We start from the raw sequence: 14,998 nt of genomic DNA, 5'->3' as shown, positions 1-14,998 counted from the left end.
TGCGCCATATATAAATCCCCAGTTCTTGAGCCATTCTCGCAGTCCAGTCACCAGCTTTCTCATTGCTGTCACTTTCAGGGGCAGAAAGGATCTGTCTAGGTGTATGTAGAGGGCGCAATTAAAATCGACCCCTATTGGGTGAAAAACATGCCATGTGTGTGGACAGCGCATGGAGGAAACGCAGCTGCTGTTGATTAGGGGCATAGATACTACCTATGGTGATTTCTTTGCCATGTACCCTGCCCTCCACTGGGACATATCTTCCCTCTTCGTCTATGACTGAGTGTAGCAATTTAAATGGCGTTCCCGCTCTTATCCAGATTAGTTTGCCTCTGTCATATGCTGAATTAGGATGTTGGGTAAAGCTGGCCTCTCAACCTCCGTCTCAGCCTATTTCGAGCCTCTAAGTGTTTCCTGGAGCATGTACAATAATTCAGTATCTCACGTGTTTTCCTCAAACTGCGAAAAAAGGCCCAAGCCTGCGCTCAATTCCTTGAAAGGTTCAACCATTTTAATCCCCAAAGTAATTCAAATGAATCTTTATATTCTGATTTTCTTTACTTTATTCGTTTTCCATTCCTCATGTATTCAATGATAGTAATGTTACAGTCCCATTACAATTTGTTTTTCATAATTTTCACATCGTGCCCAATGCATTTCGTACTGGGCCCTTCCTCAGGGGCTTTCTCCTTGAAAACGTGTCACCTGTAAAAGGCTACGACCCTTCTACTTTATTGTTAATTGTCGTGCGGCAAAGTTGCATTTGTGAGCATAAATGCTTAACCGGGAGAGGCCCCACCCCCAACCTCCGCCCGGTCTCTTCTGTGCTGTGGTGATGTAGCGGTTAGGTAAAAAGGGTGTTTTCCCAGGAGACTAAACCAGTCAGCACCAAAAAACGACATACCTTTAATATACGTTCAAAGAATAATTTAAGGAGTGCAAGTGTCCCATCTTATCTATTTTACTTTTCCTGGAGAATGGCAATTTGGACTACCCTTCCTTTGATGTATCTGTGGATATTGGTCCTCTTGAATGGGGACCCCATACCCTTGACGTTCCAGGAAATACATTTCTGATGGATACATCTGCCTGTCGATTCCTCACCTTATGAATATCCCCTCCGCCAGCATTCAATGGAATTTTTTCCTAGCTCTCCACGCCGACGAGGACGCCTTCTCCGCTCGCGATTCCGCATGACGTCACTGGAGCCATAGAGCCTTGTCTGAGTGCTGACGTCAGTTCTCTTTTTTCTGCGCCGTCGACGCGTAATGGTTTTCTAGCAGTCTCCATAGTTTGTGGAGTTACTTTGTTGTTTCTTCTGCTTTAACTGTTGCTAGAGGTAATGTCGTCTTCGAGGAAGTCTGGTTTTAATCCCTGTAGGTAATGTGGGGGTCACATGTCTATCACTGACCCCCATGAAGATTGTTTATGGTGCTTGTTGTCGGATCACGACGTGGAGGACTGTTCCTGTTGTTGGAAAATGAATCCTAAAGCACTCAAAGAAAGGGAAGCTAAGTTGTTTCTGGCCAAAGCGAAGAAAGAAGGAAGAGGGCGTAAGCGTGATAAGTCGAAGTCGTCGACTTCGCATACATCGAAGTCGAGAAAGCTCAAGAAAAAAGACATGTATCTCTGCGCCGCTCGACGTAGGGTAAGGCTTCGAGATCGCCTTTGCCTGCCCCACGACATCGCCGTAAGGACTTTGTATCTCCTTTGCCCTCTCCTTCCCCTCGTGCGACTCCGGAGAAGTCTCCTTCGCCTTGAGGCACTCCGGCGCAGTCTCCAGTGCCGAGAAATTCACTGGCTTCAGACGCCGAGCTGGTTCAGGATATTACATCTTCTCTTGTGCCTGAGATTGAACCGGTGAATTCGGCAGTGGATCCGATCGTTCCGACGTTGGATCCTCCCTGTTTGGATACTGGCTCGAATCCATATCCACAGTTCCTGGCTCCGGGTGCGGATCCGTCGCATTTTTTAAATGCAATGTACAGAGTATTTACAAGGGCGGCTTTCCCATCTGGAGCACCTTCTGGTCCTGTGAATCTGCTGGCATTCAACTTGTGCGTGCCCCAGCACTATGCCCAGGCACCCTTCATGCCGATGGCACCGTCTTGGCAATTTCCGGCACATTGTGTCTCTATGCCGTTGATAGAATCCTCAGCGCCGTCTGGTGACCCCTCCTCTCGGCCTCATGTGGATCTCGTGCCTCCTTCGGAGCCAGTTCCGGAGCAGTCGGCGCCGCGTACGACGGATTTGTTCAAGGAGAGAGGCACAGAGGCTATTAGAAGAGGAGCAGTATCGTAGAGAGAAAGTAGAGGAAGGCGAGTTGGAAGTGTCTCTGGATGAATTTGAGGGAATTCAGGAGGCGAGTGGTTTAGATACCTCTCATGAGTGGGAACTCTCTTCTACAAGGGCTTCTCTTGAAAGTGGTGGCTCCCTACCATTTGGTTATAAGGAAAGCTGCGGAGCTTTTGGATTTACAGTTACCTACTGCCGAATATAAACCAAATTTGCTGACAGGTTTTGCATTCACCTTCCTCCACAGTTGAGCCTCTGTTACCCTTTAATGAAGCTTTATTGGATCCTATCCTCGAGGTTTGGCGTAAACCACTCTCTTCGCCTGCTGTTTATAAAGCTGTGGCTAGAAGGTATAGGACTGCACCAGGGCATCCAGATTTTCTCTCTTCTTATCCAACTCCAGAGAGTTTGGTGGTGCAGGCATCCTGCTCCAAGCAATCTTAAGGTGCTTTTCCACAGGCCCCAGCTGACAGTGACTCAAAGAAAATGGAGCAGTCAGCTAAAAAGGTTTTCTCCTGTTCTAGCATGGCACTGAAATCCACCAATGCTACTTGTCTGTTGGGCCGTTACATACATACATACATGCTTTGATGCACTCTGCAAAACAATTTAGCCCCTAAGTTACCTGATGAGGAGAGGGAAACTTTATGGAGGTTCTGTCAGAAGTTCAGGCTGCGGCTAGACAGGTTATTCAATCAGGCCTGGATACGGCTGACTCAGTAGCCAGAGTTATGAGTTCCTCCATAGCTACAAGAAGGCAGGCTTGGCTTCGTTCTTCTGTATTTTCCCCTGATGTCCAGGCCACTCTTTTTGATTTGCCCTTTGACGGGTCTAAGCTCTTTGGGGGAAAAGCAGATTCGGCTTTACAAAGGTTTAAGGATAGCAGAGCCACAACGAAATCCTTGGGATTGCAGACCCGTCGAAAGGTTTTGGCAGCAAGAAATATCGAGGCTTTGGAAGGTCTTCCTTTCGCAACTTCCGGCAGCAGCAGAATCCACTCTATAAGTCTTATAGAGGAAGAGCCAATGGTTGCCAACGTGGTTCTGCCCGCAATCTCTCCTCCTCCTCTTCTGCCTCCCCCGCTCCCTCTGGTACCGCAGGAAAGCAGCCCTAGATCCCCCATCCTGGATCATGTGGGTCCTGTAGGGGGTCGACTGTCTTACTTTCTACAAGGGTGGAAATCGGTCACGACAGACTTTTGGGTTTTAAACCTTGTGGATAATGGGTATGCCCTTCCCTTTCGGAAATTTCCTCCTCCTTACCCTCTTTGCCAAGGTTTTTGTTCTGCCGAAGGAGGTTCTTGCATTACTATAAAAAGGTGCAATAGAGGTGGTTCCAGAGCATGAAAGGGGTCAGGGATGCTACTCCCGGTATTTTCTGAACCCCCAAAAAGGACGGCAGGTTACGTCCGATCCTGTACCTTAGGGTCTTGAATTTTTACCTGAAGCAGGAGAAATTCAAGATGCTGACCCTTGCTCAGGTTCTTCTGGTGCTGCAGCAAGAGGACTGGATGGTGTTGATTGACTTACAGGATGTGTATTTTTACATCCCCATTCTGAAGTCGCACAGGAAGTATCTCAGTTTTACGGTTAGGTCGCAGCACTACCAGTTTGCGGTCCTCCCGTTTGGTCTTACCACTGCACCTCGAGTCTTCACAAAGGTGATGGCAGTGGTGGCAGCTCATCTCAGAAGGTCGTGGATTCCTGTTTTCCCTATCTGGACGAATGGCTGCTCAAAGCGGAGTCGCCAGAGATGGTGCTTCAACTTTGTAACGGTAGTTCGACTTGGGTTTTTTAATCTGTGTGCCCAAATCTCACCTGGTGCCCTCTCAGCGCAACCTGTTCATAGGGGCGGTACTGGACACTGTGCGTCGAGCATTTCCTTCTCCACAAAGAATTCTCGACATTCAGGAGATAATCCCTTTATTCCACAATGGAGCGATTGTTCCATTTCTGAAGGTCCTTAGCCTTCTCGGTCTGATCGCCTCCTGCATTCTGTTGGTCACCCATGCACGCTGGCACATGAGGGCGCTCTAGTGGTGTCTCCGCAGGCAGTGGTATCAGCACAATAGACATCTCAGGGAGTCGGTTAAGATCTCCAGAGACGCTGCAGTGGATCTGTCTTGGTGGAGTGTGGAGGGCAATCTGTCTCAAGGAAAGCCCTTTCATCTTCCTCCATCGGTGGCTACAGTGATAACGGATGCCTCTACCCTAGGGTGGGGTGCTCATCTGGGAGATCTGGAGATCAAGTGTCTTTGGTCTCCAGAGGAAAGATTGTCTCATATCAATCTTCGGGAATTGCGGGCGATAAGTTTGGCGTTCAAGGCCTTTCTCCCTTCCCTTCGCGGTCAGTCGGTTCAAGTCCTGACGGACAACACTACCGCGATGTGGTATGTCAACAAGCAGGGAGGAGTAGGGTCTCTGCAGAGAGGCGTTGCAGATTTGGTCCTGGGCTCAGCACCATTGGATTTGCTTGGTGGCGAATCATTTGCCCGGGTTGTTAAACGTGCGTGCGGACAGTCTGTCGGCGGTTCTCCGCCGACCACGAGTGGAGGCTTCATCCGGAGGTAGTTTGACACGTCTTCCGGATGTGGGGGGACTCCTCGTGTGGACCTGTTTGACACTTTTGAGAATGTGCATTGGCCGTCATTCTGCAGTCTCTAGTTTCCGATGCAGGGTGCGTTGGGGGACGCGTTTCAGTTTAGTTGGAGCTCTCAACTCCTTTACGAGTTTCCTTTCATACCCTTGATTCCTTGGGTTCCGAGGAAGATTAGCCAAGACCGGGCCCAAGTCATATTGCCCCGGATCGGCCTAGAAGGGTGATCACCTCTCATCGCACCCTCCGCCTCCCTCTCAGGGCAGACCTCTTCTCGCAGGGGCAGGTTCTACACCCCCACCTCCAGAGCCTGCACCTTCGTGCCTTGAACGGGGCAACCTGAGTTCTTTCTCTCTCCCACCTGACGTGGTCGATGTTATTTTATCGGCCAGGCGACACTCCAAGTCCATTTACTCCTACAGATGGTCAAGATTCGTTAAATGGTGTGGAGAGAGATCCATTGACCCTTTAAAGGCCCACTTGTCGAATGTTCTTCAGTTTGCTCTTTCCTTGGCTCAGCAGGGTTGTGCTGTGGCCACGGTTAAGGGCTATTTGTCGGCCTTATCGGCTTTGCTGTTTACCTGAACAGCCGTCTTTATTTAAGTCTGCTATCGTTTTGAGGTTTATCAAGGGCCTTACCAATAGGTTTCCGCCTACTCCCTTTGTTATGCCCCAATGGGATCTTAATCTTGTTTTAACTTTTTTGATGGGTTCCCCTTTTGAACCCCTACATAGCTATCCTTCGAGGCTTTTGTCTTTTAAAACAGTCTTTCTGATAGCCATTACCTCAGCAAGGAGGGTGAGTGAGCTTCAAGCTCTTAGTTCAAAATCCCCGTTTTTGACCATGCATGCTCAGGATGGTCCTCAGGACCAGGGCTGCTTTTCTGCCTAAAGTAGTTACTCCTTTTCATCTGGGTTAGTCCATAACTCTCCGTGTGTTTTATCCTCCCCCTCACCCTTCCAAGGAGGAGGAGAGACTTTACCGCCTGGACCCTAAAAGAGCGGTGAGCTTTTATTTGGACAGGACATAGGAATTACATTTGGACGATCAACTCTTTGTGGGCTACGTTGGATGCTCAAAAGGCAAAGCTGTGCACAAGCGCACTCTATCCAGGTGGATCATCTTGTGCATCAAGATCTGCTACGCCCTTGCTGGTAAGAAACCACTTGAGGGTATTAGAGCTCATTCTACTAGGGCTAAGTCTTCCACCTCTATTCAGCCAGAGGTGTTCCTGTGTTGGACATTTGTAAGGCAGCGACCTGGGCCTCCCTCCACACTTTCGCTAAGCATTATTGCTTGGATTCCGAAATGAGGAGGGAGGGCAATTTTTCACGCTCTGTCTTGCAGGACTTTTTGGTATAAGAAAGGTGGACACCCTCCTCCGGGAGTGGGACTGCTGTGGGAATCTATTCATAAGGTGAGGAATCCAGAGGCAGATGTATCCATCAGAAGAACAAGTTACTTACCTTCTGTAACGCTTTTTCTGGTGGATACAGTATCTGCCTGTGGATTACTCACTGACCCACCCTCCTTGGTGTCCACCTTTGTATACCCTAAAGGATGCCTTGTTTGACATGTTGTTTTATATTGTATCTTCTTTCTATCTGGTTCATTTATAGTAAATGCTTATTTTCTTTAGCTTTCCTTTTGATTATGCACTATGTGTATTTGTTCGAATATTGTGTACTGTGTATCTGTTGTCGGCCCACCTGTTCGCCTCGGAGGCACAGAAAAAATGGGTGGAACTGATGTCATCACACCGACGAGGCTCTCTTATGGCTCCGGTGACGTCATGCGGAGTCGCGAGCGGAGCTGATGTGCTCGTCGGCGTGGAGAGCTAGGAAAAAATTCCGTGGAATGCTGGCGCAGGGGATATTCATAAGGTGAGGAATCCACCGGCAGATACTGTATCCATCAGAAAAAGCGTTACCGAAGGTAAGCAACTTGTTCGTTACCCCTGTTGCAGAGTTAGGTGTGCTTGCCATGTTCGTGTACTTGCGCTCCGACCCCCACCTGTCTTCCCCCATTCCCCCCCCTACATCTCTTGAGGTGAGCCCATGCTTCCATGTGAAGCAGGATATAGGGAAGGAGAGGAAGGGAAGAAAGAGGAAGGATAAAGGAATACACATCAAACCCCAACAACAACTCATGAGCCCCTGGGCAGCACAGCAACAGCCTGCTGTCCAAACAGCATTAAACAACCATGTGATACGAGAATATCTCCTCTGGTCAGCCTGTATGGGCTTTACCAGAAGGGGTGTGACAAGATGTGTTGTCTAACTCTCCCATTCCGCTACGGCAGCCCGGTACGTAGTGTATGTTTGATTTTCCCAGCTTGAGGATAGCCTCGCTTAGAAGGGGAGATGGTCTCAGTCCTCCATTGTAATCCCAAATATTAACTTTCCTTTTAGGTCTTGGGTGGCTCAATTTCTCTTGGTCCCTCTCCCTCCCATCCATTACCCAGCAAGATCTATTGAAGACATTCTTAACAGAGTAAAGGATATAAAATGAGGTACTGCTAAGATTCCTAACTGCTGTTTACAAACATCAGGCTTGAAATATTTGAGATTCAGAAACCTATTTTAGAAACTCATTCATTATCAAAATTCTTAGATGATGGGAATATTTGAGTGAAATGGGAAGCCTCTAAATTAATAGTAAATGGAAGGACAGGAGCCACATTTATATAGATATCTTGTAGGGTTCCTGGAAGTCACTTAACAAGAAAACTACCTGGGACATACTAAGACATGAACCAGAAAAAAGCAAAATGCGATAGTTCTTTGGAGACGTGACTGCAGAACGTACCAATGCCACACAGAGCCTTGGACCCTTGCATTATAGACCTTATCTAGACTCAGGAGTGCATAAGTAAAAACAATGAGTCAACGGCAGTCATAAGGTCAAGTTAATGAATAGTACCAGTCACATATGTCATATACACGCAACCACCTTTTCTACATCGTGATCTGGTATGTGAGGATGAGAAGGCTGCTTCCCAGTTGTCTTAGCTGGACACAGTGAGCTACCGTGGAAATCTAATTTACTAAATCAACAAAGGAATGTGGGTTCTGGGAAGGGCCAAGACACAGGGCTCATAACTATCAGTAGAGCGTTACATAGTCTACTTGGATGACTTGTCATTCCAGTTTCATTCCCTATTTACACAAGCCTGAACAATTCACAAATTTCTTTGCCAGGAGACGGCCCATAGTAGTTATTTTGCCCAAACCAGGAAAAGATGCAACTGATAAATTTGCCTATCACAAGATCCTTAGTAATTAGAATTCAAACAGTGCTCACCTCTTAAGCTCACCAAGACTAAAGTAGCTTCTTTTAACTCTTCCATATATAATGTCCAAGTAATACCCTATCCGATGTTATACTCTTACAAATTTAAAGACTTTTGATACACTAAGTTGACTAGGAGTTGAATATAGGCATTGCAGTGACGGTAAATCCAGGTAGTAACATGACTGAGGCCTTCATCCTTCCCAGTTAAATGAATTGGGATTATTCATGCGACTTCCATCTCTGGTATTATCAAAATCTAGATTTGTTTCTAAAAATCATTGTTAAGTTTATTTGGATAAGCAGGCTATGTAGTTTTTTTTAGTGCATTAATTGTTGACCTAATCAGTGAAGTGAATTTGAATGAGATCTCATATTTGTATACATATCAATAGCAGTCGCTTAGTTTATTTGAAATAAGTCAAGACTTCCAGTGAATGTTGTTAAGTAGTAGGATTCTGCCTTATTTTGGCACCTTCCCAAAGGCGTAGAATCATTGCTTTTGAAGGTTTCCTCCATTTGAAAATGCTTGCATCCAAATGCGATTTCTTATTGGTGACATGTCTGTTGGAGCAAATACAACTAAAAAATGTGGCTGATTACCCATTACATGACAGTGTAATAGGCTAACATCAGGGTTAACTCTTGATTTTATCTACTATTTTTTATCATTTGTTATTTATATTTCCAATCAAGCATCTTGTTTTTCTGGCATTGCCGCGCATGCAGAATAATGGCCATATATTCTTTATCTTCAAAGGCATTACATTGTACTCCTAGCAAGTGCACCAACAGAAAAACAGCGACTAGAATGGTGAGTATTGTAGAAAACATTTATACCTTGTAGAATGCACAACATTAGTGAATGTGAATTGTAGCTAGTAAACTTCCATTATACATTTCTAAGTGTTAAATAGCTTTTGACGGTAGTTAAAAAGAAATCAATAGTATATGGTAAAGTAGCAAATAATAGACATGATTTTATAGTATTTTCACCAATGAATGGAAATTATTTGTAACTGATTGTTTATTTTAAATGGAACCTTTGTCAAACAATTTCTGCTGGATATTTCTACCCACAGATTCCGCACCTTTAGACTATCTTTCGGGCACCAGGCTGGATCTGAAAGTTTCCACACAGTTTTGATGTGTTGTGCTGCCAGTTGGTACCATGTGGGTTAGGGTTGACTTTGTTCCGCACCAAAAGTGATGGAATGGAGTCAGTGTGTGCTGATGCTAGTTTTTTTTTTCTGCCTTTCAGAACTTGTATCTGAAGCTCTGCTGCCCTTTTTTTGCTGATCGTCAATTTGTTTTTCTAAACTGAATTCCAATGTGCAAGGAAACAGTGTCCCTACCTAAAAATACAGGGTTTTAACTGTGATTGTTGTAAACTAATGTCGGTGACAGACCTGCACGAAGTGTCTCTCTGGAGTTTAGGCTCTGGGTATGACTCCTAGTTTCTGGGTGAATGTTCCAAAGGCGATTCGAGACCATGAAACAGAACTGTATGTTGCCTAACATCAAGAGGAGCCATGCAATTCTTGCTGCAGCTCTAGTCAAGGGTGCTGACCATTTCACGCTCTTGATGCCTATCCTGTGACAGGACGGCATTGTAGTCTAGGTCCTCCGTGAAGTCTAAGTTGAAGTGTAAACCCAAGCAGGTGAAGTGTGGCTTGACCTCACCCTACCACTCTATCTAAAGAGAAGTCCCGAAGGCATCGGGGTGCCACTGCATTTTGCTCCTGATCTCTGATTTAAGAGCAGATTCCACAGTTATTACCCATGTGCCTCGTGTTTCCACAGCCATTTGTGAGGCCGCAACAGGTTGAGGTCTTTAACCAGACCATGTTGCATATTTGTTAACCTCTTCCAGCTCCCTCTAGTGTGGTTTAGGGTCTCAAAGATCTGCTGGGACCTCTAGTCTGGTCACAGCTGGTGGGTCGGCCCTTAGTGTCCTCTTAGAACCTAGAAACCTCCTCTGGTTCTGCAATTGTAAGTGCCAGTTTGCATTCAGGCACTAAGACCTGATCCATTACCTTCTTCATCAATTCTGGTCCCGGTACTGCATACGCCGATGTCTAACCCAAACCTTGTTCTTCCCCAATCGTGAACGGGTGGCGAGATGCTGCAGACTAGCGTCTGGCAAACCTGTTTTTCTTATGCAGTGTCCTGAACCTGAGAGTTTGGTGGTACAAACTTTCATGGCAATTTTAATTCTTATTGGTTCTCAATTTCCCCTCCAGGCAAGGAGATGAGATTGAGGCATCCAGGAGGCAAATATTCGCTTTGTCCAGCCTAGCCTTCCTTGTAGTTGGTCAGTGCCAGTTGCTTATTAGACAGTCATATGCATGACATATGGGACAAGGCCAATGAGATCTTGCTCGCTGTCCCTAAAGAATTCAGAGTCTTCTTGGCTCAAACCATTCAGCATGGTCAGGATGCGGCAAGATCTATAATTTGAGCTGACCTGGACACTACCAGTTTTTTTATGCGAGCTGTTGGTACTAGTGATGTTAAGACGTCATGCATGAATGGGATCCACAGGCTTTTCGGCAAATGCCCAGGCATCCCTCATTAATATACCTTTTGATAAAAAGGCTCATTCCATCCTAGAACCCTGGTGTGCTTTTTGGGTCTTTTGACACCTGCCAGCCATTTTCAGTCATTCCAGGGCTATTGCAGAAGGTTGCTGTATACTGTGCTAGGCCCACTTCCCCATCTGCAGTCAAATCAGCAATTTCTTGGCTAGGGACTGGGGTTAGGCAAACCACGTGCAGATAACCAAGGGCACCAACTTTCCCATTACCCCTTCAACTACTGCATAAGCCTTCAAGCCCTTTGTGGCACACAATTAACATGTGAGAGGTAGGATGAACATTTTCTCCCAAAGTAGCTGTCCATCACATCCCAACAGATGGTTACTCCAGATTGTTCAGCAGGGATATGCCCTCCTGTTTCTTTCTGACCCACCACAGATGTTGCCCTCTCTAAAGCAGCTCTCACTTCAGAAGCACCTATCCATCGTACTGTAAAAGGTGTGCATTCCACTTTTCAAAGGTGCCATCAAGAGGTTGCTGGCCTCGAAGATAGGGACTTGTTGTTCCCACTATTTCCCTGCGCCGAAGGAGGTTGAAGGCCTTCGTCCTATTTTAGAACTTCACGCTCTGGATGCCTTCTATCGGAAGGACAAATTGCAGATTCTCACTCTGGCCCAAATTCTGTTTGCACTGGATGTGGGCAACTGGATGTTTCCTTTGGACCTGCAACACACGTACTTTCACATGCCCATACTCAGACGATGCCTACAGTTACAGTTCAAGGTCAGCCAGAAGCATTTTCAGTTTGCCGTGCTCCCCTTCGGTCTTGCCAGCACCCGTTGGGTGTTCACAAAAATGATAGAGGTGGTCGCTGGCCGCCTTCGGAGTTTGGAGATACTAATGTTTCCCTACATTGATGACTGGCTGTTAAAGGTGGACTTGCACAGTCAATGTTGATCACCTCCAGAGTGCTTTGAACCTCCTGACATTGTTTGGGGTTTCGATCGAGCCAAGTCACTCCTTACTACTTAGCAAAGACTCCCTTTTACATCAGCGGTCTTGGACACAGTGCAGCTCTGGGTCTTTCCTCGTCCACAATGAGTCCAGGACATTCAGGCTATGATGCTGATGTTCCATCCGCAACACTGGATCCTGGTGTGATCAACTCTATGGCTTCTAGTCCTGCTTGCCTAATTTATTCTGCTTATTTATTTTGCCTGGTGGCATATGTGGGCTCTGCAGTAGGATTGAAGTCTCAGTGGGCCCAGCACCAAAAGAACTTGTTGGATGTCATCCAGGTTTTGAAATGGACAGCAAACGATCTGCAGTGGTGGTAGCTCGACCACAACCTGACCCGTGACAAACCCTTCACACTTCCCCTCCCAGTGCTGATGTGGTGACATGAGTCACTGCTGAATTGGGGAAATCACCTGGTGGAGGTGAAGATCAGAATACTCTGGTTTTCATCAGATACCTGGCCCCACATCAATCAGTTGGTGTTGAAGGTCGTCTTCCCATTGTCCATCAATACAAGTCTTGTAAAGGTTCTCAAGGACAACACCACCACCATGTATTACTGCAACAAGCAGGGCAGAGTGAGGTCCTTGGTCCAGCGGGCTGCACCTCTGGAGCTGGCTGGAACGTCAGGACATATTCCTGATAATGAACCACATGGTGGGATCTTTAGACGCCAGGATGGACCAGCTCAGCTGTCGAGCTGGCAAGTCATGAGTGGCGATTGCATCCTGAGATGCCACAAGATCTTTTCCCCACTGTCTAACATGCAGTGCCAGAACATCTGCACATGGGGGCACCCAAGAAAGCTCTCTAGAAAAGACAGGCTAGAGTGAAACATTGTACTCCTGTATGTTTTTCTGCTTCTTCTCCTGCCCAAACATTTGAAGATCTGGAATAACCTGGCGTCTCCAGATCAGGCCAGGAGAGTGTGGTACCCTGACCATCTGGACATGAGTTTGGATAACATCCTTGCTGCCTGGTTATGAAGTCCATTTACACCGGGAACTAGACACTTTGTGGCCTGTTGTAAAGTTGGGAAAACAGACCCTTTGCAAGTCAAACTGCTGGGTGTTTTATTCATAGCTTTGCATTTGAGACCTGCAAGGCCTTGCAGTAGCCTCTATTAAATGTTATGTATTGGCACTTTTTTGGATTTGTCCTAGTTCAAGTCACTTGTTGTGATGCGATTTATTAAAGGTTTGTGTGAGAAAGACCCTCTCTTTGACATGGTTAGCCCCCACTTTTTGCCTGGAAAATGATGTGGTTTTGTTTGTACTGCACAGGGTCCACTCCACTAAGGTTCCCCGTGCCTGTGCTTCTTCCCTAACAATGTTTCACAATTGTCCTATCTGATAGACATCTAGCTGCAGATTCCTTAACTTAGACTTGGAATATCCCCAGGCGTCAGACTGGATCTGGAAAAACATTTGCAACAGCACCTCTGCACGCCAGGGGACGGCGCCACACGACCCCGCCCTGACGTCGTCCACGTACGTGACGTCAACAAGATCATATAAGTCCCTCCTGGCCCGCTGACGTCCGTTTCCTTCTTTTCTGCGTGCAACACGGATCCGGAGTGAGCGGTTCCTCTGGCCTGTTTTCAGGCCTCCTTGTCGATACTTCGCGTAAGGAACAGTGTGCGATGCCTTTGAGTTTTAAAACTTGTAATTCCTGTTCACGACAGATGTCCGCGACGGACCCGCATCTTATTTGTATGTGGTGTCTGGGCGAGCACCATGTCTCCATGGACTGCGAAGCCTGCCAACACCTGAAGCCGAAGTCTCGGCGGGAGTGCCGTATGAAGCTTCTCTCGGCACAGCTGTCCTGGTCGGAGTCGTCTTGCCCCCCGGCCTCTTCATCAACAGCAGGTTCCTCTACTGTCTGGTTTTGCTGTCGTTCAGCTCCGGGGTCCGGGGCCATCGTTCGCCACTTGGTAAGTCGAAGCGTTTGTCGCCGAGGTCTTCGACCTCCCCTTCTGTTGTCAGGGGCACTGGTTCCCGGAACATTCCAGACATGTGCTTCCGACAGTCGCACCCCCTCTATCCGCCCTTTCCGGATGTGGGGGCGCATCAGGCCCAAATGGAGGCATATGCCGCAGCTCTGCAGGCCTCCCTTGGGTCCTCTCCCGTTCCTGGGGCATCCTCGGGGCCTCCGCTTCTTGTGGGATCTCAGACGGACTCGCCGGCGGGTTTGCCCCTAGCGCCAATTGAGCCTTTGCCCTCCAGGAAAGTTGGAGATGTGGTGCCGTCAGGGCGCGGGCTGTTTCGGTCCCCCTCTAAGGTCCACGTGGAGTTGTTGGGGTGCGGCCCACCTGGGTCCCCCTCTACGACCCATGGCGCCTCTGCCGCGTCGCATTGCCCCGCTAGGCTTCCTGTGGCGCCGCAGGTGGTTGCCGGTGCTCATAGCCCTTCCTTGAGCACACCCCGGGCAGCCGAAAGCTTGCCTCGCTGTCTCCGGCACCTTCTCCGTCTTCAGAAGGGGAGCTTGTCATAGTTTCGGCTCCAGATGAAGCAAAGTAGGTGACTAGGCACGGTCGACGCCGCCGCGTGTCATTTTGGTGCCGGTTCGACGCCAAATTATGGACTCTTCTCTAGAGGCCTCTGGAGAAAGTTTGGCGCCGCCCTCTCGCCCGGTGTCACCAGAGGTATTGTTACCAGTGCCCCCCTTGGAATTTGTGGAGCCTCCTCAGGAGCTGCCAGATCCGGCAGGCTCTTCACCTCCCCAGGACTCACGTCAGGACCCTCATTCTTCAATGGGGCTCCCTTCCATGGGGCATTGATCGCACCCTCAGTGTCTTGGGAGGATCAGCTTATAACCCTCCCCCACTGATGAGTTGTTGTCCCCTCAGCGGAGGACTACCGAGGCTGGTGCGGCTTTTTTGAGAGTGGTCTCATTGGCCACCCGCATATTAAACATGCAACCCCCTTCTGCCCCCTTGTCTGTGGACCCCTTGCTTGAGGTCCTTCACTGGGGTCTGGGAATGTGGAGCCGTTTCTGCCCTTTGAGGTTTCCCTTTATGATACCATTTTGGGTACCTGGGTCCGGCCTGCTTCAGGTGACCCGGTGGCTCGTTCAGTTTTGCACCGCCACCGTCCAGCCCCGCATGATCCTGTTTGTCTTTTAGTGCATCCTGATGTGCAGGGGTTTGTGTTGCACGCTGCCCCCTCTAACGCTTCCTCCCTCTTGGGAGTCTAGATGGCTTGAGTCATGGGGTAGGAACATCTTTGCTTCCACTAGTGCGGCCCTACGGTCCTTAAATACA

The 14,998-nt window shown here is 48.0% G+C and overlaps 1 protein-coding gene across 1 annotated transcript in view; it reads left to right on the top strand.

Annotated features, from left to right (window-relative positions):
* The window catches only part of PAPOLA (poly(A) polymerase alpha), an 868,351-nt gene that overhangs the window by 435,670 nt on the left and 417,683 nt on the right, over nt 1-14,998 (top strand). The window contains exon 13 of the mRNA XM_085626434.1: nt 8,943-8,996. Within this exon, the coding sequence (XP_085482560.1) occupies nt 8,943-8,996 (54 nt within the window). The remainder of the gene's footprint in view (nt 1-8,942; nt 8,997-14,998) is intronic.

The sequence above is a fragment of the Triturus cristatus genome, chromosome 9 (assembly GCF_964204655.1).
Source record: "Triturus cristatus chromosome 9, aTriCri1.1, whole genome shotgun sequence".
NCBI lineage: Eukaryota > Metazoa > Chordata > Amphibia > Caudata > Salamandridae > Triturus > Triturus cristatus.
The sequence above is the reverse complement of the archived record's forward strand: the minus strand, read 5'-3'. Positions and strand labels throughout refer to the sequence as shown.